The sequence below is a fragment of the Penicillium longicatenatum genome (assembly GCF_028827895.1).
Source record: "Penicillium longicatenatum strain IBT 33135 chromosome Unknown contig_1_segment0_segment0, whole genome shotgun sequence".
Lineage (NCBI taxonomy): Eukaryota > Fungi > Ascomycota > Eurotiomycetes > Eurotiales > Aspergillaceae > Penicillium > Penicillium longicatenatum.
In genome coordinates, this window is record NW_026643119.1 from 4,169,049 (window position 1) to 4,189,747 (window position 20,699).

Here is a 20,699-nt window from a genome sequence, read left to right on the forward strand (position 1 = left end):
ATGGACACCTAGGAGTTTACTGCATAGGTGCGAGAAAACATACAATAAGGAGAGACTCCCAGAGAAAGAAGATCAGGCCAATGTCAGAGACGCGCAATTAGAGTAAATCCAACACCCGTCGCCAACCTGGAAATCATCAAATCATTGAGATGCGCGATGGGGGGGGGAAGCATCAACCTGTCCCTTTTGCCCCGTCTGTGTGGATGACTAAGCCCGACCACGTTCTTCCGCCTTTGACTGCTCTTAATTATACTGCTAAACCTTCTTCAGTCGACAGCGCTGCCAGCAAAATGTCGACAAACGAGACTTTTTACCTGCGTTACTAGTAAGAGATCAAATATGGGCCCAGGTTACAGTTACCCTATGCGTTGCTGACAGCTCCGCAGCTCAGGTCACTCTGGGCGGTTCGGGCATGAGTTTCTAGGTGGGTTCTCTCTCCGCAGCTTGGGATCAATGTGCTAACTTCATTTTAGAATTCGATTTCCGTACCCTTGCCGATGGCAGCAGCGCCGCTGTCCGATACGCAAATAACTCCAACTACCGCAATGACTCCCTCATCCGCAAAGAGAGTAAGTGCGGGACCAACCCGGACGAATGCCGATAATCTAACGAGTGGAATACAGTGTGCGTGAGCTCTGCGATGATTCAGGAGATCCGGCGCATCATCAAGGAAAGCGAGATCATGAAGTAAGTTGCTAACACGAGCAAATTACTCCTACACTGCTGACCCTACCTAGGGAGGACGACTCCAAGTGGCCACAGAAGAACAAGGATGGACGCCAGGAGTTGGAGATTCGGCTGGGCAGTGAACACATCTCATTTGAGGTAAGAGTGACCTCCATGTCTTTGCAAGCAGATTCCGTCTCTGACATATATGATAGACCGCGAAGATTGGCTCATTGGTTGATGTGACGGAGTCGGCCGACCCTGAAGGACTGCGGGTATTCTACTACCTTGTCCAGGACCTGAAGGCGCTGATCTTTTCGCTTATTTCGCTCCACTTCAAGGTATGTGTTGTTGTTTGGCTAATTTTGAACCATACTGACTCATTTTATAGATTAAGCCCATCTAAGCTAGCATTGTTGGTGGAGAACAGTGGGAATATCGGGTCTCTTTCTTGATTTATGATACCGGCGTTAATAAGGATTTCCCAGGGTTCCACCCGATAGCCTTATGGATTGCACCAAAATAATGTAAACTGACATTCAAATTTACTCTTTACAGGATATATAGTAGAATAGAGCTATAGAAGTTAACCTTCATGTTGGTTTGTGTACCTGACGTAAATTTGATGCCTCAGGCCATAAAACGCCTCCCCCGCGCTATGCGCTCGCATGACCCCATCTGCGATGGTCCGCCCCCGGGTAAGAGCCTTTAAAGATCACCATTCTTACCTTTCCTTTTTCCTTCCTAATCCACTCAACTTTGTTTTTTTTTTGATTGATTTAAGCGCCTATGATCCGATGTCTACCCCCCGTTCTTGATCACCACAACCCCAATGCCAACCCCGAGTGACCACCCAACTTCGATCGCCGAGGTGATCTCCACCCGCAGCTGCCCCCCGGAAGTCGATCGAATTCCGGCCTGGGAAGATGAGTCGGTGGAACTAGACACGCAAGATGCCCTGGAAGATGTGCTTTCACCTACCAGTGCCACTGCACCGTCCGTGCAGAGTCGGTCCGACGATGGCACGGCTCTCTTGGCGACCGACCCGCTGAGAGTGGAGAGGAAGACAGCGGATGAAGATACTAGACCACCCAGATCTACCTCGCCGATGGAGTCGTGCTCTCGTAGCCAATCCCCTGTTACACCACCCAACTCGTCGCTGCTGCGTTATGAATTCTCCAACGTTCGGGTATGTTTCCGACTCCCCAGGAGTTATTCCTTGAGCCCAATTGGTTAACAGCAATATTTACCCGCAGCTTTTACCGAATCATTCCTCGTCCTTTCTTCGTTCTGGGAGTAGATTCGTCGGCACACAGCAGTCCGACCGCCAGGTGTATAACGTTGACGTGGAGATCAAGCACGTGGACATGGCCGAATCCTACCTGTGCGGCTACCTGCGCATTCAAGGCCTCACCGAGGATCATCCAACCCTGACCACATTCTTTGAAGGCGAAATTATTGGCACCAAGCACACATTTCAGACTCGTAATGAGGAATGGGGTGCGAACGAAAAGACAGACATACACCACTGGTCCCGGTTTCCGGCCTGGAAACCGCTTGCCAAACAGGCGAAGCGGACCGATTTCACATACCGCAACTTTGCACAGCGCGAGCATGTTTTTATGAGGTGGAAGGAGTATTTCCTTGTCCCTGATCACCGGGTTCGAACGATCTCCGGTGCCAGTTTCGAGGGGTTCTATTATATTTGCTTCAATCAGATTGAGGGAAGCGTAAGCGGTGTCTACTTCCATGCGAAGAGCGAAAGGTATGTCCAATTTAGTTTCAACTGCCTTTATATATTGCGAAGCTTATTTCTAACTTGTCATCCAGGTTTCAACAACTTGAGCTCAAGCATGTCGAGGATCATGGATGCTCACCAGCAATCGAGTTCCGTTAGGCGCTTGACTACTGGCTTTGGCTACGCTCTGCCCCTTCTATCTATTCTTTTGACCCACCACGGCTCAGCAGCGCTTCCTTCTGGTATCATATGACTTGCCTCCTACGAGCAGCTTTGCATCTCTTCGTTCCTCTCCACCCCTCCATCTCCTCTGAGATCCATACTTTACCAACCACCATCCGATTCGACGCTCGACGATATTGACACCTATACCCCGTCGGTCAACCGTCCAGCACTCGTCACTGCCAAATTGTATCTCAATCTCATGCCTCACGACTATGAATGGCGTTTTCTCCTTCTCATCCACTCGGCGAACTAGGTTTTTCTTTCCAGGACTGTCTCTTCCTTCTATACTTTTTTAACATCTCGCAATTTTTTCCGGTCTTATCGTTTGGAATATGTATTTCTTGTGCAGCTCTTACGTTGCAATCGTTTGACAAAACTCAATTTTCAATACCGAGAGCTTTCTCTCCAGTCCATCCGAGCAATCATCTGGGTCCACAGTATATATATTTATAAGTAATGTGATGTAAGTTTACGTAAATTCCGAGGTATAGAGATGAAATTCAAATTGCATATATGCACGCTGTGACAAAATCCTAATATGTCGTCCGTGTTCGTACACCTAGTCTCATGCACAAACCAAAACCGATGCCAACACCAACTAAAAAATCAGAATGAGAAATAGATTCGACATCATATGAGTAAGCCGAAACAAACGTAATTGAAGCAGTTGAGAGAGATGGATGAGGAGATAAGAAGAGTCATGAGAAAACAATAAGACATGGGGGTATCACATGCGATGTCGTCTGAGGGTGTATGAGTCAAGTCGAGATCGAGGATGTTCTAGGGGTGAACTGTTCAACACGATGATCGGAAATCCCCCGGCCAGATGTAAAGGAATAATGGGAATGCAAGTATTGGCGAATTGAGAAACAAAAGTGATTAGAATCCACCATATGCCGAATTCTGCCGACTGTTGGAGCCGGAGCTAGTGTAGCTGCCTCCAGCGTCACTGCTGGGGGTGGAAGGCTCGAGGACCACCTGTTGGCGAATGGAGACGATCCATTCATGCTGGAGGAGCTCGGCGGCCGTAATTCGGCGATTAGGATCGCATTCGAAGCAGCGTCGCAGGAAATCGAGACCCAAATCGCTGAGTTGATCACGGCTTGGGAGGGCGGGCTGGTTGCCTTGGGCGATGTTGTACATAATTGCCCACTCGTTGTCGAGGGTAGACCATGGTCGGCGGCCAGTGGCCATCTCAAGGATAACACAACCCAAAGACCAGATGTCCACGGCGCTTTGGCGGTTTGCGGAGTCACCGCGGATCACCTCCGGCGACATATACATGGGAGTACCGGTGGTGGTCTTTTGGTTCTTGCGTTGGGTCGTGATCGAAGGATCCTTCCCGGCAGCGTCCTTGTTACCGTTTGGACCGTCGGCTGGAGCAACTGTGCGGCCTGATCGAGCAATGATCTTTGCGGCACCAAAATCCACGTATTTAATAATACCATTGTGGTCCAGCAGGATATTCTCTGGCTTGATGTCCCGATGAACAATGCCGGCCTGATGCAAATAGGCTAGACCTTCCAAAAGTTGGAGGGCATAAACCATGATCACTGTTTCATCTTCAACCCGACCATGCTCTAGCAAGCTGGCAAGGGAACCACCCGAGCAGTACTCCATGAAGATGTACACCTTGTCACGGTGCACTTCGATACCGTGATAAGAGACGATATTAGGGTGATCCAACACTTCAAGCACACCCATCTCATCGCGAATTTGTTGCGCGATCTTGGGGATCAGCTGGGGATCCTGCAAGCGAATTTCCTTGACAGCCATCAAATAATTGCTGTCCAGATTGATCGCAACATAGACGGACCCGAAAGTACCGCCACCAATAAATTGGCCTTGTTGCCAACGAAGAGAGACATGTGTGGCGGATGATGATAGCACGGTAAGAGACCGGTCCGCCTCATTGGACCCTTCCAGAACTCTTCCCAAGGCCTGGCGCTTGGCACTTTCCTCGACTCTCCGGTCTTCGATTTCGGTCAAACGGGCATACCATTGTTCGCGGATATGCTTGGCTGCTTCTTGATCGCTCAGAATGCGGCCAGTACCAGTCTTTCGAGCACCAGCACGCTCCTCCATCCTCTGTTTTTCTGCCTGGGCCGCGAGGGATGATCGGGCGCCCATAATGTCGAAGTGAGAGATGAGAAGAGACATACAGCCTGCCACCTTCAACCTAAGTTGGGCAAATTGTTCCTCGTCCAAAGAGAGAAGATGGCGACTGGACGTGATAGCCATTGCAAATTCAAGTGCAGCAACTGCCCATTTGAAGGTTTTCCGGTCTGCAGCATCACAGTCATCGCAGATGAACGAAACCCAATCGAGAGATAGCTCCACCAACCGAGCACTGTTCATAGCGCGTCTGTTAGCATCAACATAATTGGAAGAACGCTTTCCAAACTCAGTTGCAAAGGCGTAACACGCCTGAACCAGGTCATTATTCTCCCACCCCTTCTCCCGCAGCTGATTTTTAATCACCGCCACGCTGTCCATAATGGCCATAGATAGCTTGAAGGAGATCTTTTTGATCTTGTTCAGTTCCACGTTGACACGTCCGAGGTTTGCGCGTTGCTCAATCGCCATGTCCAATTGGATGCCGGTGAGATGCGTCAACTCCATTCTTGCATTCTGCAGTCGCTCTTGCAAGCCCTCAACAACAAGCCGAAGCTTACCGAGACGGACATCAGTGGGTTGCTCCAAGATATCAATCTGCATCTCTTTTCCAGCCCAGGCAAGTGGTTTTTCTGGGCGAATAGCAAGTACATATGGGATCTCAGGGATGTCTTTGGTAAGGTCATCCTCTCGGAAGGATGTCGCCAGGATGCCTTGAATGTCGGCCGGTCGATTCCACAAAGAATGATGCGCAATCAAGTAGACACCTTTCTGGCCGACTGAGTTAGGTGAGGTAACCAGGAAGTGGTCAGAAATAAGCAACGCTTCGAAGAACTCGTATGCGATATCAGCAGAGATGTTATATTCAGTGGCATTTTCAAACAATTGGCACAGAAATCTGGAGAATCGGTAGAGCTTTCGTTGGCGAATACGCGTAGAATCCAGGATGCTCTTGTAGCGCTTGTCCATGTCGGCGACAGTTTCATTATGCCGCGGTACGAGCTCCCGCTCAAAGTGAATCATAAGTCGTTGAAGCGATTTGGCAGTCAAGGCACTATCGTTCTATTAGCAAATTTTCCTGCACCGAAAATCATAGTACAAACCTAAATTGCTCAGCCACCTCGACGTCACCGCTTACAAGCTGTCGACCGATATCGTAAGAGTACTCCCACTCCTGTTCCAGAATTTCGGCTTCTTTAAACGTGTTCTTGTTCGCGTTGAGTTTCCAGTTCAGCAGGCGGAAGTAATACTTCATAGCATCGAGAACCACGGAGTCAAAGTTTTCGTCCACGCAAGGTGGTAAGTCCCAACCAGGCTGAGGCATTGAGATGGCAAGATAGCGTTGCTTAATATCAACGGCTACTCTCATCAAGATCTGAAACTGCGAGATCATTTGGTCCACCAAAATTGGTGACTGTTGAGCTGGGTCTTTCATGGTCTTCGCGTATGACAGACGAACGCGAATAATTTCCTGGATCAACCGCGAGGGGAAGTTTATTAATGTGAGAAGCTCTTCAATATAAGGCGGTAGATGTCGTGTCGCGAAAGCCTCCGCATTCTCGATGAGTGTGCTTTTGGCCTTTTGAATAACCTCGCCGAGGCCTTGAAGCATGCTGTGATCACCCTGGAGAGTCTTCAGACCATCCTCCTTCATTATACGATCCAGGAAAGAAGTTTCATCCGACAAATCGTTACCGTGAAACTTGGTTCTGGGCTGGCTGAAGTCGAGGGCCTCGTTGCCGACCCAACTTTGCAATACGGCTAGTTCTGTATTGATAAGAGCGGTGATGTTGTGCCAGGCAAAGATCGCGTCGCGGCTCGAGGAGAACTCTTCTGAGGCTGTGCGGGTGTTGGCGACTTCCATCTCTTTGCGAGTAGAATATAACTCCTCGCAGCGTTCAATTTGCTCCACAACATCTTCCACTTGCTGCCTCGGTGCCTTGCCGATTTCGGTTTCACCTTTGATCTGAAAGTTGATGATGTCCTCGATGATGGGGCCTAGCTGTCGGCGGGCATCTTCGATGAGCTTTTGCTGGAGAGCGACGCTCCGTCCACACGTCCGCGCTCTAACACCGATCCAAAGAGCCTGGCTTAAAGCGGCCGATCGGTTCGATTCTGTGGATCCCAGTAATCGCTGTTTCTCTTGCTTGACCACATCGCCTTTCAAGACGGATGCTAGCATGGAATGCCATTCGAGGCGCTCTTGGTTCTTTGGGTTGCGTAATTCTTCCGTCGTGGGCATATTATCGTGGGGAAGAAAAAGTTGAGTATCAGGATCGTAGGGATCATCTTCAAAAGGTGCCTCAGATGAAGGGGAGGGGTCCTCCAGGTCTGCATCTCCAAGCATCATGTTGTTGGCCTGTGCGTCGTTGAAGTGATGGTACCAGGCCTGCGGATTGGCGCGAATACGCTGTACATAGGCCTTTTCTTGGGCGCGATATTGAGCGTTCGGATCACGTCGGGTACCTCTTTTTGCCGATGACGAGCGCGACCGGTCATTTTGCTGTAGGCTGATGTACTGTGGTGGTCGTCGTTGAGGAGCATAGGTGTTGGAGGGGGTCCTCGCGGGGGCGGATGGACGCTGCGGTCGCAGATCGTTAGACAACGCCATGCCATCGGGTTTCTCGAGTGCAGCAGATGCTCCAACACTAGCCCCACGCGGACGAGTTTTCGGTGTGCTAGACCATGAGGTCAAACTAGGGGAATGGGCTGATGGAGGAGACGAGGCGATGGTGGTGGCAGGCGTCTGGACTAGCGGATCAAAGCCTTCCACAAAGCCTGAGTTAGCTCTCAAAGGGTATTGAGAGGGGAACTCATCCGAGGAGCCCGAGCCATCCGAGTCCTGACTGGCAATGTCGGGGTGCTCCATGGTGGAGGTAGGGACCGTGTGATGCAAGAATGGTCTTGCGATGGGGATGAAGCTTGAAAGGTGATAGGGGGTGTGGCGGTGCGTGGCGGGGGCCGAGCCAATGGGGCCGCCTTCCGGGCCAGCTCCCCGTTTTTTTTTATACACCAACAACTGGTTTTTCGCCGTTTCAGCTGCAAGTGAGCAGATCGACCCCTATTTTTGCCATTTCCAGCTGTGTACAAGTGCAATGTACTGACTTAGTGAGTAATGAGCGTCAGAATTTATATTAAGTACATTAAATGGGTGTCCCTGGTCCCGGTCATGGGTGCTGATCATGCTGCCTAGAATCGCCAACGCGCAATCTTGTACTTTCAAGGTTATTGCGAACCTTAGTTTGTATGGATGTAGTCAGATGAAAGCTGAACGATTGGGCATCTTAATTCGACGTATCTATTGGGTAACACAGTGTGTTCTACAACATCCCTCGGGCCCTGGAGGTTCGACTGCCAATAGCCCTGGAGGCGAGGGCCCGGAAATACATATCCGCGTGCCTATATTCACTGTACCATTCTTGGCACCACCAAAAATTCACCACTCGAACCTTGGAACATCGAGTCAATTAAGTTTCGAGAGTTATTGGCTCAGTTGGGCCTTAAAAAAAAAGGCAGCGTATGGAAGACACTATTAAGAAAATACCACTTGTCAGGGGGAATTAGTGTAGGTAGTATCTGTTCCGTAAGTTGGTGGCGTTCTTGTCACTATATAAACATGTGCCAAGAAGGTTGAAAATGGAAAAAGAGTTGGCAGAAATAAGAACCAGTCAACTTTATATAAAGGCGATGCAAAGGCGATATATAGGCGAATCAGTTCAAATATTTCGCATATCTTGAGTGGCATCTTATAGGGTCACTTAAGGGACCTACTTGATACTGATGCTCCTCAGTATGCGCGATCTAGCCCCTATAAACGAGAGCCCCTTAATATAATAATGAAAGCATTCAAAGCAAATAAAGAGTAAGTATTCCGAGTGGTGGATATCGGTCCTAACAGCGACCGAGGCATCAGTACACTCAGAATGGCCTCAATATACTGTACCCTGTGCTCCTTGATGTTGTGTACAGCAGGGAGCGTAAAAGAACCTTGTATTTGCTGGAGAGTGCCCGTAGAAAATGACTTCCACAAATCGTCACGCAGCTTACCTTTCTAGCCTGATTCTGTAGAAAGGACAGACTTTCAATGCAATTTCAGTAGTGTTATCTCACAGTAGTACAGCCAAGGCTGGGCAAAGAGGAATTCGGACGATCAGTAACATTCAATCCTTTAATTTCAACAAGACTATTTGTATTTAGAATAGACAAATATATTGTACTATTCTTTCTTTTCCCGACTATGGAATACATGCAGATTCGTTGCCCAAGGAGAACGGAGGCCATTCTCCTCCAATTATAGTAGCACGGGTCAATATAATCTCTCCAAACAACTAGCTCGCCATGTTTGCTTTTGGATGAATCTACTATGCTGCCATGCATGAAAGTCTTCTGATCTGCGTGCAGATCATCGTGGCCTCTGAGCCCGTCGATCAATGGATCCACAGAATAAGTCTTATTTCCGATGATCTGAACGAAGTATTTGGCGGCTCAAATTGTTCAAGAAGAAACGGTTTGGAGTGCCAAAAGACATGGCCCCTTTCGATCTAGACCGTTGGAGACCAAGTCTACATATTCTGCTCACGGGCGAGTAAAGCCTCATCATCTAACCCCTATGCTCACAAGGGTCATACTCATATATGAATCAGGGAGATTCAATAGTTTCACAATAAATTGCTGCAGCTCAACGTCACATTTGACAGGACCTGGGATATTTCTCCGCAGGGGCTTGCCAAGCGTCAACCCGGGATGCCGAAGCGAGACATCCCCGGCCAATGAATGGTAGGAGGCTTATCTAGTCTTGGCGCTCCCCAGACCGCGTGGCATAGAGCATTTCCCGCTCCATGCGTTCTCCTAGGGCAACTGTACCTGCTTGAGTGGGCCCGGGGTTTCCGAATTGGACAATGCACAATGCCTAACTTGTTGGACCCTCCAGGTCCATGCGAGGGGCCAGGATGATCAGTGCTCTCGAGGCTTCTGACACTTCTAGAGCTTCGGAGCTGATATTCCTGCATAGATCGGAGAATATGGCCGCTTCTTCAGCTATTGGCAGGATGCCTGCCGGTATTGGTCCGCTTGGCACCTTTTAATGGTGTCGTAAGAGGCGCCGGTCATGGCATCAGAATGTAGTGATGGCCGAGACGAACTAACGGGAGAGTTTGAAAAAGAAAATACGAATCCCCTAGCAATGCGGTTGAGCTTGGGGCGCGATAAGGCAAAATGATTTACTTAGATTAAACGGATGCTGATTGGTCGGTTGATCCCCGCTTGATAAGAGCCTCGAGAAGGCATCCTGAATGTTGGTCCGTAGCAACATTCTAGTTGATTGAACGGGATAGCAAAATCACCGGAATGATCGAGAGATTGAACGACTGAAGGGTTAAACGATCTTACATTATCTGTGATTACTATTAAGTAAAGATTAATGAGCAATAAGCGCAGAAGCATCGCATGGCAAGATGGGGGAGCAAGGCGTAGATAAGCAATGGTCTCTGATTGGCTGCGGAGCCAACCTCATATCTACAGCCAGTCGCAGACGTCGATCTGACACTGAGGACCTGGATTGTGGATGAATTCCCATTATTCGCCTCCTTCTGTCACTTCGCTCTAATCACTCTATCAATCTGTTGGACCCCCCTGCTTATCAGGTCCTGCAAGCTGACGGAAAGTGAAACGTTGCCCGGATTCCGCGTGGCCTGAAAATAGGTTCAGCTGCGAATGTTGTGCTCTGGGAAAACCCTGGCTCATGTGCAGGCTGTTCGGTGTCATTCGAATTGAAAGGTCGAGTCCATTTTGTATCTAGACCCCGTTGATAGGGTTGATGGGTCTGAAGTATGTAGTTTGACTGGGACCCGTAAATCCCCGGTTGGGTCCATGGAAAGCTGCCCATTCATATCCCGACATGGCGAAATGGGGCTGTCTTGGCCTACTTCAATCGCTTAGATTGGATAATTCATTGCAATCACCATGACCACACTTTGGTTTCCACTATCAGAACTAAGATCGAGGTTCTTGGCCTTCTAGTGTCCAATGGTGGAGACCCCCCCGTTGGATGATGACCGGGACACTGCGTCTCACCATTTAAATTATTGCCCATGTCCCTGCATGATCTATCATTTCTCATTCCTTTTTTCAGATCTCTCAGGTTTTAAGAAACATCCCCTTTGTCCTATTCCTGTTTCCTTGATAGACCTTGAATCCCTTATCCTTCTTATCTGGGTTCCTTTGGGTTATATCCTCCCCTCTGATTGTGGGCCTTGTGATACCTAGTATTTGATCGGGTTTCACCATGTCGGCCTACCCGGTTACCTACAATGGTACCATCGCCTCCGGTGGTGACTCGTTGACCGAGGATCTGAACATCTACTACGATGTATGTTTCGAATGGCATGCTCTAGTCAACAATGGCTAACTGATGTATTCTAGGCCGGTGATATTGCTTGGGTTATCACCTCGTCCGCGTTGGTCTTGCTTATGATTCCAGGTGTTGGGTAAGCATGTCTTCATACCTCAACAGACCAACAAAAGCTAATGGTACTAGATTCTTCTACTCCGGTCTTGCACGACGAAAGTCGGCCCTTTCTTTGATATGGCTGTCTGTTATGTCGGTCGGTGTGGTGTCGTTCCAATGGTTCTTCTGGGGTTACTCGCTATCCTTCTCGCACACCGCCGGAAAATTCATTGGTGACTTGGAGAACATTGGATTGAGAAATGTCCTGGCTGCCCCATCGGTGGGAGGTACTCATGTTCCCGATATCTTGTTTTGTATTTTCCAGGGCATGTTCGCTGCTATTACGTGAGTACCCTTGAAGTCTGTGTGCACTCGTGACGCACGGAACTGACCCCTTCATAATAGTGTTGCCCTCGCTGCTGGTGCCATCGCTGAGCGCGGTCGCATGCTCCCCTGTATCATCTTCATGTTCGTCTGGTCGACCATCATTTACGACCCTATTGCTTGCTGGACATGGAACTCTTCGGGTTGGGTTTACAAGCTGGGTGGATTGGACTTTGCTGGTGGTACTCCCGTCCACATTTCCTCGGGTTGTGCTGCTCTCGCATATTCCCTGATGCTGGGCAAGCGTCGTGGCCACGGTACTCACGAGCTCAACTACCGTCCTCACAACGTTACCCACGTCGTTATCGGCACTGTCTTCCTCTGGGTTGGTTGGTTCGGCTTCAATGCCGGTTCCGCCCTGGCTGCTAACCTGCGTGCCGTTATGGCTGCTGTCGTCACTAACCTGGCTGCCTCCGTCGGTGGTGTGACCTGGTGTCTCCTGGATTACCGTCTTGAGCGCAAGTGGTCCACGGTCGGCTTCTGCTCCGGTGTCATCGCCGGTCTGGTCGCTATTACTCCCGGCTCTGGTTTCGTTACCCCCTGGGCCGCTTTCATCTTCGGTGTTGTTGGTGCTGTCGCTTGCAACTATGCCACTAAGTTGAAGTTCCTGCTGCGCGTTGATGATGCTCTGGACATCTTCGCCGTCCACGGCATTGGTGGTCTCGTCGGCAACCTGCTGACTGGTCTATTCGCTGCCGATTACATTGCTCACCTGGACGGAAGCACCGACATCCCCGGTGGCTGGATCAACCACAACTACATTCAGCTTGGTTATCAGCTTGCGGATTCCATGTCTGGTGCTGCCTACTCTTTCTTCGGAACCTGCATCATCCTCTTCGTTCTCAACCTCATTCCCGGCTGCAGCCTTCGTGCTCCTGAGGAGGATGAGATTATGGGTATCGATGACGCCGAGATTGGCGAGTTTGCCTACGACTATGTCGAGGTTACTCGTGACATTGTCAATGGTGTCGAGACCCTCGAGACTGGCTCCAAGCGGACCATGACACCAACCGGCGAGAATGCCGCCACCATTGACACCAAGGCCTAATTTCCTTGTGAAATAGACATTCTTTATTACTTTAATTTTTCTTTCTTTTTTGCCGGGGGTTTAGCATAGGAGGCACGCACTCTGTCACTTCATTTCTTTTTTTGCATGGCACGTCCTATACTCAGGATGTCAACCTTTTATTTCTTTTCTCTCTTCTTGTGACATATACCCTTTTTCTTTTTATATGAATAAAACGAAAAAATCTCCAATAAATATTTACGCACTGAGTAGAAGTAGAATGGAAGTGGAAGTAAAACGGACCAATGACACTTTCCGATGATCCGCACCTTTGCGCCCATGTGATGCGGGTACTGGATAGGAAGCTCCGCAATTCATCGCAAAAAGCTCGAGCTTCCCGCAACACCTTCACTAACCTTTGATCACGAAATATCTCCACTTCACTCACATTCAAACCTTTATCCTTCATTGCGAATTCTGCTGAGCTCCAAATGGCCTCGCCAACCCCAGAGAACGGCCCTGGGCACCAGTTTCCCCTCGACCCCTCGGAATTCGACAACGACCCCCGGATCTCATTCTCGAAGCTCGATGAAAAGTTTATCCTTGAGACAGATGATGGACAGGAGTTTGTGTTTGACACGGCTCTCAAAAGATGGGTCCAGACGGTATGTCCGGCCTGATTACTGTCTTGCGCGCACCCTATTCAAGTTGTCGCAACGGATGCCATAACCTTGAACGTGACACTAAGTATTTGATCATTTTAGGTCGATGAAGAGCTACTCCGCCAGCAGCAAGAAGCATACAAAGTGGATGGAATAGAGGACGAAGAGGTTCACCCTCGCGATAGAAAGAAGCGAAAGCAACAAGATGACGTGAGTAGTCTGATCCCCAGTGCCATAGCTACCACGCCGACCTCCAGGCGATTGTATTGACAAGTTCTGACCCGTGCCTATGGTGGATTACAGGAAAACACGCAAAAGCCGAAGAAACAGCGGGTAAACACCGCGTTATTCATTTCGTCTATTCCCCTCGATGTCGAACTCGATGAGATCAGAGATGTCTTCTCCAAGTGCGGTGTCATTGCCGAGGAAATCGATAGTGGTCGCCCACGAATCAAAATGTATATGGATGAAGAGGGAAAATTCAAGGGTGAAGCGCTGGTCGTGTATTTCCGTCCTGAGTCGGTCAATCTGGCGATCCAGATGCTGGATGAGACAGACTTCCGACTAGGTGAGCCCGGACCACATGGCCCCATGAAAATCCAGCCTGCAGACTTCTCGTATAAAGCCCAGCAGGATGCACCGCCAAAGACAAATATGCGGGATAAGAAGAAGATTATTGCTCGGACGGCAAGACTGAACAGGTGCGTGGTGGCCCGTGGAAGGTTGTTGGTGACATACTAATGGGAGCAGTAAATTGGCGGATTGGGATGATGATGACCCTTCAACCCTTCCAGAGACAAAGTCCAAGCAAGACAAAATCGTGATTTTGAAGCATATGTTTACTTTGCAGGAATTGCAGGTACGTCGTTGACCTTATTCTACTATTCCTATCTATTTAACCTAACTAATCGACAGGAGGACGTTGCCGCCATTCTGGATATCAAGGAAGATATCCGTGATGAGTGTGCCAAGGTCGGCGAAGTCACCAATGTTGTTCTCTACGACAAGGAGCCTGAGGGTGTGGTCAGTGTTCGGTTCGCTGATCCCGAATCTGCCCGGCAATGCGTGAAAGTCATGGACGGTCGGTTCTTTGGTGGCACCCGCGTCGAGGCCTACGTGTCTGAGGGACGAGAAAAGTTCAAGAAGACTAATGAGCGACGTGCGGCACTTGAGGAGATGGCCGAGCGTGGTACAATTCATGATGTAGATGAGGAAGAGGAGCAGCGCCTGGACGAGTTCGGGAACTGGTTGGAGGAGCAGAAAGGAAAGCCCAGTGAAAATACTGAGCCAGAATAGGGAATTTAGGATGAATATTGTATATTAGTGCATAGCAAGTTTCCCCATGCTAATGTACGAAGTAGTAAGGTGTATGCCCAACAATGTTTAGACCAAAACGGGGAAATGTGGTTCGCACCTCGCGGTTCGCCCGCTGACTGGTCCCGTGATCCCCACTAGGCCTGTTCGGGCGATCCCCCCCCTGAGAGCAAAAGAAGTTGTTGTTGATCCCCACGCACACACACCGCTCACCTACTTTCTCCTTTCCCATCTTCCTGACCCTCGGTCATTCCTCATCTCCTCTTTCCATACCCTCAATTGTCGAAGTTTAATTATCTTCACCCAACTTCATCATGCGTGAGATTGTACGTCTATCCCCAGAAAACGCGTCTTTGTTGACTTCCGAGCCCCCTGAACGATGACCCCCCACCTGTTCAAAGTCCGTGCTAACCTCCAACTTTTCACACTTATAGGTCCACCTCCAGACCGGCCAATGTGTAAGTGCGAAGCTGTGAAAGACGTGTCGACATGATGGGATATCATGGATGTGAAGACTAAACGGTGTATGGTTGAATAGGGTAACCAAATTGGTGCCGCCTTCTGGTACGTGTTGCAACCACGGTAATCAATTGATAGATTAGTGGCCCGATTTACTGACTGAATTCTAGGCAAACCATTGCTGGTGAGCACGGACTCGATGGTGATGGACAGTGAGTTTCAAGATCGATGATATTGCGAGGTGGAAATGGCGGTCTGATCATTTTTAGCGTCACCGAGGCCTCTGACCTCCAGTTGGAGCGCATGAACGTCTACTTCAACGAGGTATGTGTGGAATTGAGAACCTCAATATGGAGGCTCCTCTAACGTTTATTTTGATAGGCCAGCAGCAACCGCTACGTTCCCCGTGCCGTCCTTGTCGACTTGGAGCCCGGTACCATGGACGCTGTCCGTGCCGGTCCCTTCGGTAACCTCTTCCGCCCCGACAACTTCGTTTTCGGTCAGTCCGGTGCTGGTAACAACTGGGCTAAGGGTCACTACACCGAGGGTGCCGAGCTCGTTGACCAGGTTATTGATGTTGTCCGTCGCGAGGCTGAGGGCTGTGACTGCCTCCAGGGTTTCCAGATCACTCACTCCCTTGGTGGTGGTACCGGTGCCGGTATGGGTACGCTCCTCATCTCCAAGATCCGTGAGGAGTTCCCCGATCGTATGATGGCCACTTTCTCCGTTGTTCCCTCTCCCAAGGTGTCCGACACCGTTGTTGAACCTTACAACGCTACCCTCTCCGTTCACCAGCTCGTTGAGCACTCCGACGAGACCTTCTGTATCGATAACGAGGTATGCTTGAAATCGCGTGACATGGTGTACAAAATGTACTAATCTTTGATTGCAAGGCCCTGTACGATATCTGCATGCGTACCCTCAAGCTCTCTTCCCCCTCTTACGGTGACCTGAACCACCTGGTCTCCGCCGTCATGTCCGGTGTCACCACCTCCCTCCGTTTCCCCGGTCAGCTCAACTCCGATCTCCGCAAGCTGGCTGTCAACATGGTTCCCTTCCCTCGTCTGCACTTCTTCATGGTCGGCTTCGCCCCCTTGACCAGCCGTGGTACCCACCAGTACCGCAACCTGAGCGTTCCCGAGCTCACCCAGCAGATGTTCGACCCCAAGAACATGATGGCCGCCTCTGACTTCCGCAACGGCCGTTACCTCACCTGCTCCGCCCTCTTCCGCGGTAAGGTCTCCATGAAGGAGGTCGAGGACCAGATGCGCAACATCCAGAACAAGAACCAGAGCTACTTCGTTGAGTGGATCCCCAACAACGTCCAGACCGCCCTCTGCTCCGTTCCCCCCAAGGGTCTTAAGATGGCCTCCACCTTCGTCGGTAACTCCACTTCCATCCAGGAGCTCTTCAAGCGTATTGGCGACCAGTTCACTGCCATGTTCCGTCGCAAGGCTTTCTTGCACTGGTACACTGGTGAGGGTATGGACGAGATGGAGTTTACTGAGGCTGAGAGCAACATGAACGACTTGGTTTCCGAGTACCAGCAGTATCAGGATGCCTCCGTCTCCGAGGGCGAGGAGGAGTACTACGCCGAGGAGGGTCTTGTCGAGGAGGAGCAGTAAATGTCTCCCAACTTTAAGATTTGCTCGCAGTAATACCCTTGATAAGCTTACATTCTCTCCTTTCCGGATGCTGGCTCGATGGGCCCTGCGACCCAGTATTTTGTTTGAGCGCTCCTAATTTTCACCTTATCCTGTCTCTATTTTCCTGCCTCTGGATCTTGGGTTTAGCTTATCGATCACGAGGCCAGAATAGCACATACTGGAAAAAACAATTGAGGAAATGATTTTTAATTGTCACCGGAAAAGATGTAGTCATGGTCTAGTCATTCTACAGGATCTAGCAAAGCTACATAAATAGTACCCCAATTCCCCACTAACCTAGAGAGGTTTTACAATCCTGTATCATTGCAACGTCTAATGAAAGGGACACTTGCCCGTACGGAACACCTTCAACTCCTCCATGGTCTCTTCAATAGCCTTCTGCCCCTTACCTTCAAAATACTTCGGCCCAATATCATTAATATGATACCCAGAAGGATGGTACTTATCTCCCTCATCACCAGGAACAGGACGACCCAGCGCCCAAGTCAACCACGCAACAGGACCCCACCGATTCCAGAAGGTCGGCTGAACATAATAAGGTGCCGCCTCCCAATTCAACAAGAAGATCCGATTCTGCTCATCCGGGGGTGTAACGTTCTTAACCGCCAAGAAGGAAGGCCTGGGAAGCATAAAGTAGCGTAAGAAAAGCCGGCGCGTGGTAAGAAGACCCGAGAAAACAGCCGACATGAACGGGCTAGGCGCATCATATCTATACGGGTGTTAGTAGCAATCCCAACTTCCAAACGACTTTAGAAGCCAATACATACAGCATAGCCTTCCTCAACCGATCATCCATCATGAACGAAACAAACTGCAATCCAACGGAATGTAACGCCGTAGGTAACATATATACCAAAATAGCCGTTGTCTGATCGGCAGTCTCCCGGTTCTTGATATCAGGAACCATATACTTCTTTTCATATTCCACGCTCCAGGCCGAAATCTCCTCAAGCCATTGCAGTCCATCTGAGAATCCACTCTTGCCCGATGGTAGCTCGTCGAATGGAATGCCCAATGCATCACCTACGCTCTTCCAGAATGTGCCGACGGCACACCGCTCCAGATCACTGAGTGTACGCCACTCGAAACGGTTAATGAACTTGATTGGCTCGAGTGCGAAGAGCGCGAGCGTGTAGAGCATGTCTGAGTCGAGGATCTTGCCTGACGCACGGTATCCGCTGTGAAGGAAGCGGGTGCGAGCTAGAGAGGTGAATGCGCGGAGAGAGGTTGGGCTGTTTGCTACCATCTCGTTGACGAGAGCGCTTGTGTCTGTGTAGCGCTTTAGAGATGTTTCCGGGTTGGAAAATTGACTTGTTTTTGTGAGCAGGTGGGAGATTGAAGGGATGCCGTATGTCTGGATATGAGTTAGTCATTTTTCTTAATAAACCGTATATTTGGACCACTATAGACTCGGTGGTTCCACCTGGGTCCTATCAGGTACTGAATGGTCGAGGGGTAGGAGTTCATACCCGGAATAGAGCAAACTGTAACGCTTTCACAAACATCATTGGAAACTCAAGCTGCCCCATTGCTAATTGGATCTCATAGGCTTCTTCATCGGTCATTTTGGCCAAGGATTCACGTGTCGGATAGTTGTATTTCTTCTGGAGCTGGTTCAACCGTCTGTAGCGCAGCGAGGTGGTCAAAAGGGGCCACCCAATTAACAGCACCACGGAGTAAGGAAGCCATTTCTGTAGCCGGGCACTAATGACAGCGTCAACAGCTTCAGAAAGGGGTTGACTGCCCCAAGTCGTGAGGTTCTCCATGATGGAAATGTGACAGGGATGAAGAAGGGGGAGTTCATCTAGGTCCCAAGGACAGGAACCGGGAGAGCCGGATATTTGAATATTAACAAATTTATGCAGCCACACATTAAAAGGCGCCACGGCGGGTTGTAGCTGCGCCTTGACCTCTGAAGCTTGCAAAATGTGGTTGTTTAGCGGGGATTAGAGTGGGGTTCGGCTGGTCCCAAGCTCGTGTAAGTACAATAGATGATTTGATTCGTTGAGATAGTGGATCATGTGCACTGATTTTGGTTTTTTAACATGATCTGCTGAACCTCCTCATTGTAAAATACAAGATTCCCCTCCACCTTATCTTTCTGTCATAGTGTATCATGTATGTACGCATCATATGTATTACGAAGCGGGGATGTGTATCGTAGATCTGAGCCGCGGACCGAGCTTGGAACCGCATCTAATAGGTGCCCCACAGCCACCACGATCGACCACCCAAATCGGCATCCTAGCGCCCGATATACCATTTCTCAAATACTCTCAAAGGTGGGAACACCACAGCCGTGAACCCAGCTCCTACCCACAAGCCGAGATCCGTGCCACTGGTCACTTGGGCGAGGACGCCAGAGTAATATGCTTGATCCTGCGAAATCATTAACACGTCGTACAAGAAAATGTGATGTGTCGGGCACCTACCATGCCGACGATCGCGCCACCCCAGCCAACCAAAAAGGCAACTCCTGCTGCAATCCCCATAGGCAGCTTCTGCGGGTTGTCCCACGCGGCCCAGTCATATCCCTTGGCTCTGCGGAAGAAAAAGTCCTCCTCGATAACGATCACGACCCAGATGATGACCCAGTATCCGATCAGCGGCAGGAAGCTCTTAAAGATCTGATATAGAGAGTTGCGTCCGCCCATCGCACAGGCGGTATATACCACCGTAGTGAGAGTCGTGAAAATAGGCTGCGGGATTCGCTGGAACCAGGCACCGAGCATCTGGAAGTTCATTCCCATCGAGTAGGCACCCGGCGTGTTGTTTGCAATGAGGGCGAGAACGTTGATCACGGCGCAGAATTTTCCAAACCCTCCGAGGGAATCATACGCTGTCATGAGCAAACCGCCGGGAGTGTTGCCGTATTTCACCACGTAGGAAGGCGAGCTAGCGAGAACGGTTCCCAGTCCGTTGCCGATGAGCAGCGTGAGTACCATAGCTTTGCCGCATCCGAGAAAGGTGACGGCGAATGTTCTCCAGCGCTTGACGTGCGGCGGATAATAGACGTAGTAGTCGGCGGCCAGCGGGGCCCATGCGAGGGCGATGGATAAACATAACGAGAAGTAGGTGACGCGCTTGGCGTTTAGATGGTCTTGTGAGTACTTGGTATGTACGTTGAAATCAAAGTGAGGGCCGGCTGAGCCGAGCATGACGCATAGGACCATCAGTTGTGGGAGCCATGCAAATCTGTCTTATGTGAGATAACATAACCAAGGTCTCTTGTCAATCGTGACTTACCGTTCATAGATTTGAAATATGCGCATGCCGAACATGGCCATGACCCAGCTGGTGAAAGCAACAACCACGATACCCACCAGCACGGAAATCTGTCCTCCCGAAACCATTGACAAGACCTGGCCGCCGACAACGCTGTTGATCATGCTGTATCCAATATTGGTGAAGATGTTCAGCGCGCAGCAGATCTTGCTGGGGTAGTAGCCCATAAAGTATCGACTGACAATCTGCATAAATGAGAAAATGCATCAGGTAAAGCAGAGCGGAACAACTCACCAGAGTTCGATTTCCACTCTGTGGGCCCCAAGTACTCATATATCCTACTATCACTACTCCTGTCAAGTTTCCAAAAACGGCACACAATGCTGCATCTTTGAAACTGAGACCGAGCAAATATGTCCCCAATGACCCGACGATAATGTTGTTGATAGCCAATGTCATGCTAAACCACATCAGAAACATATGCAACGAACTTGATGTCGTCACTGGTTGTCGCTCATTGAGAGGAATCCTTTCAACGCCGTGTACTTCCACATTGAAGCGGCTCAACCAGCGCTCCAGCTTCGACTGGGACTTGAATTCGAGAACGGGATCATGACTGGACTGGGTATGTGTGCTTTGTGTGCTTTCGAGTTCGAACGGTCTCACGCTATGCATAGAAGGTGATCCATGAGCTTTTTCGATATCGGCCGGATTCATACTTGGATGAAAACCGCGTCAAGTAGACTCGAATTGACCGGATGCTCGGCAAATATAGTACAAGGTGAACTGGGTC

At 49.8% G+C, this 20,699-nt stretch overlaps 8 protein-coding genes across 8 annotated transcripts; 5 read left to right on the plus strand and 3 right to left on the minus strand.

Annotated features, from left to right (window-relative positions):
- Positions 1–149: 149 nt before the first annotated feature.
- On the plus strand, positions 150–1,072 carry N7484_002333 (mago nashi family protein; the record flags this gene model as incomplete). The annotated part of the gene is made up of 7 exons (XM_057112753.1): positions 150–325; positions 387–424; positions 474–569; positions 624–687; positions 738–825; positions 882–1,007; positions 1,058–1,072. The coding sequence occupies 7 exons, from the start codon at positions 150–152 to the stop codon at positions 1,070–1,072; spliced, it is 603 nt and encodes a 200-aa protein (XP_056977490.1).
- A 426-nt stretch (positions 1,073–1,498) lies between these two features.
- Positions 1,499–2,563, plus strand: N7484_002334 (GID4/VID24 family protein; the record flags this gene model as incomplete). Its single annotated transcript, XM_057112754.1, has 3 exons — positions 1,499–1,855; positions 1,923–2,431; positions 2,497–2,563. The coding sequence occupies 3 exons, from the start codon at positions 1,499–1,501 to the stop codon at positions 2,561–2,563; spliced, it is 933 nt and encodes a 310-aa protein (XP_056977491.1).
- A 945-nt stretch (positions 2,564–3,508) lies between these two features.
- Positions 3,509–7,613, minus strand: sskB (uncharacterized protein; the record flags this gene model as incomplete). Its single annotated transcript, XM_057112755.1, has 2 exons — positions 3,509–5,798; positions 5,848–7,613. The coding sequence occupies 2 exons, from the start codon at positions 7,611–7,613 to the stop codon at positions 3,509–3,511; spliced, it is 4,056 nt and encodes a 1,351-aa protein (XP_056977492.1).
- A 3,414-nt stretch (positions 7,614–11,027) lies between these two features.
- Positions 11,028–12,621, plus strand: N7484_002336 (ammonium permease MEP2; the record flags this gene model as incomplete). Its single annotated transcript, XM_057112756.1, has 4 exons — positions 11,028–11,111; positions 11,165–11,229; positions 11,280–11,534; positions 11,595–12,621. 4 exons carry the CDS (start codon positions 11,028–11,030, stop codon positions 12,619–12,621), a joined length of 1,431 nt encoding a protein of 476 aa, XP_056977493.1.
- Positions 12,622–13,070: 449 nt separating this feature from the next.
- On the plus strand, positions 13,071–14,537 carry N7484_002337 (U2 snRNP complex subunit CUS2; the record flags this gene model as incomplete). Its single annotated transcript, XM_057112757.1, has 5 exons — positions 13,071–13,244; positions 13,344–13,451; positions 13,545–13,942; positions 13,992–14,100; positions 14,157–14,537. 5 exons carry the CDS (start codon positions 13,071–13,073, stop codon positions 14,535–14,537), a joined length of 1,170 nt encoding a protein of 389 aa, XP_056977494.1.
- A 229-nt stretch (positions 14,538–14,766) lies between these two features.
- Positions 14,767–16,886, plus strand: N7484_002338 (beta-tubulin). The gene is made up of 7 exons (XM_057112758.1): positions 14,767–14,881; positions 14,990–15,013; positions 15,094–15,119; positions 15,185–15,226; positions 15,284–15,338; positions 15,396–15,851; positions 15,908–16,886. The coding sequence occupies exons 1-7, from the start codon at positions 14,870–14,872 to the stop codon at positions 16,637–16,639; spliced, it is 1,347 nt and encodes a 448-aa protein (XP_056977495.1). The 5' UTR covers positions 14,767–14,869; the 3' UTR covers positions 16,640–16,886.
- A 107-nt stretch (positions 16,887–16,993) lies between these two features.
- Positions 16,994–18,447, minus strand: N7484_002339 (uncharacterized protein; the record flags this gene model as incomplete). The annotated part of the gene is made up of 3 exons (XM_057112759.1): positions 16,994–17,390; positions 17,449–18,035; positions 18,151–18,447. 3 exons carry the CDS (start codon positions 18,445–18,447, stop codon positions 16,994–16,996), a joined length of 1,281 nt encoding a protein of 426 aa, XP_056977496.1.
- A 478-nt stretch (positions 18,448–18,925) lies between these two features.
- N7484_002340 (purine-cytosine permease family protein) lies at positions 18,926–20,623 on the minus strand (the record flags this gene model as incomplete). The annotated part of the gene is made up of 4 exons (XM_057112760.1): positions 18,926–19,060; positions 19,114–19,876; positions 19,928–20,151; positions 20,201–20,623. 4 exons carry the CDS (start codon positions 20,621–20,623, stop codon positions 18,926–18,928), a joined length of 1,545 nt encoding a protein of 514 aa, XP_056977497.1.
- Between the last annotated feature and the right edge of the window lie 76 nt (positions 20,624–20,699).

What these genes read in the sequence shown, in the direction of transcription:
- N7484_002338 (XM_057112758.1), top strand. An exon ending in TGAACGTCTACTTCAACGAG is followed by an intron (nt 15,339 to 15,395) that starts GTATGTGTGGAA and finishes TTATTTTGATAG; the next exon opens with GCCAGCAGCAACCGCTACGT. An exon ending in CCTTCTGTATCGATAACGAG is followed by an intron (nt 15,852 to 15,907) that starts GTATGCTTGAAA and finishes TTTGATTGCAAG; the next exon opens with GCCCTGTACGATATCTGCAT.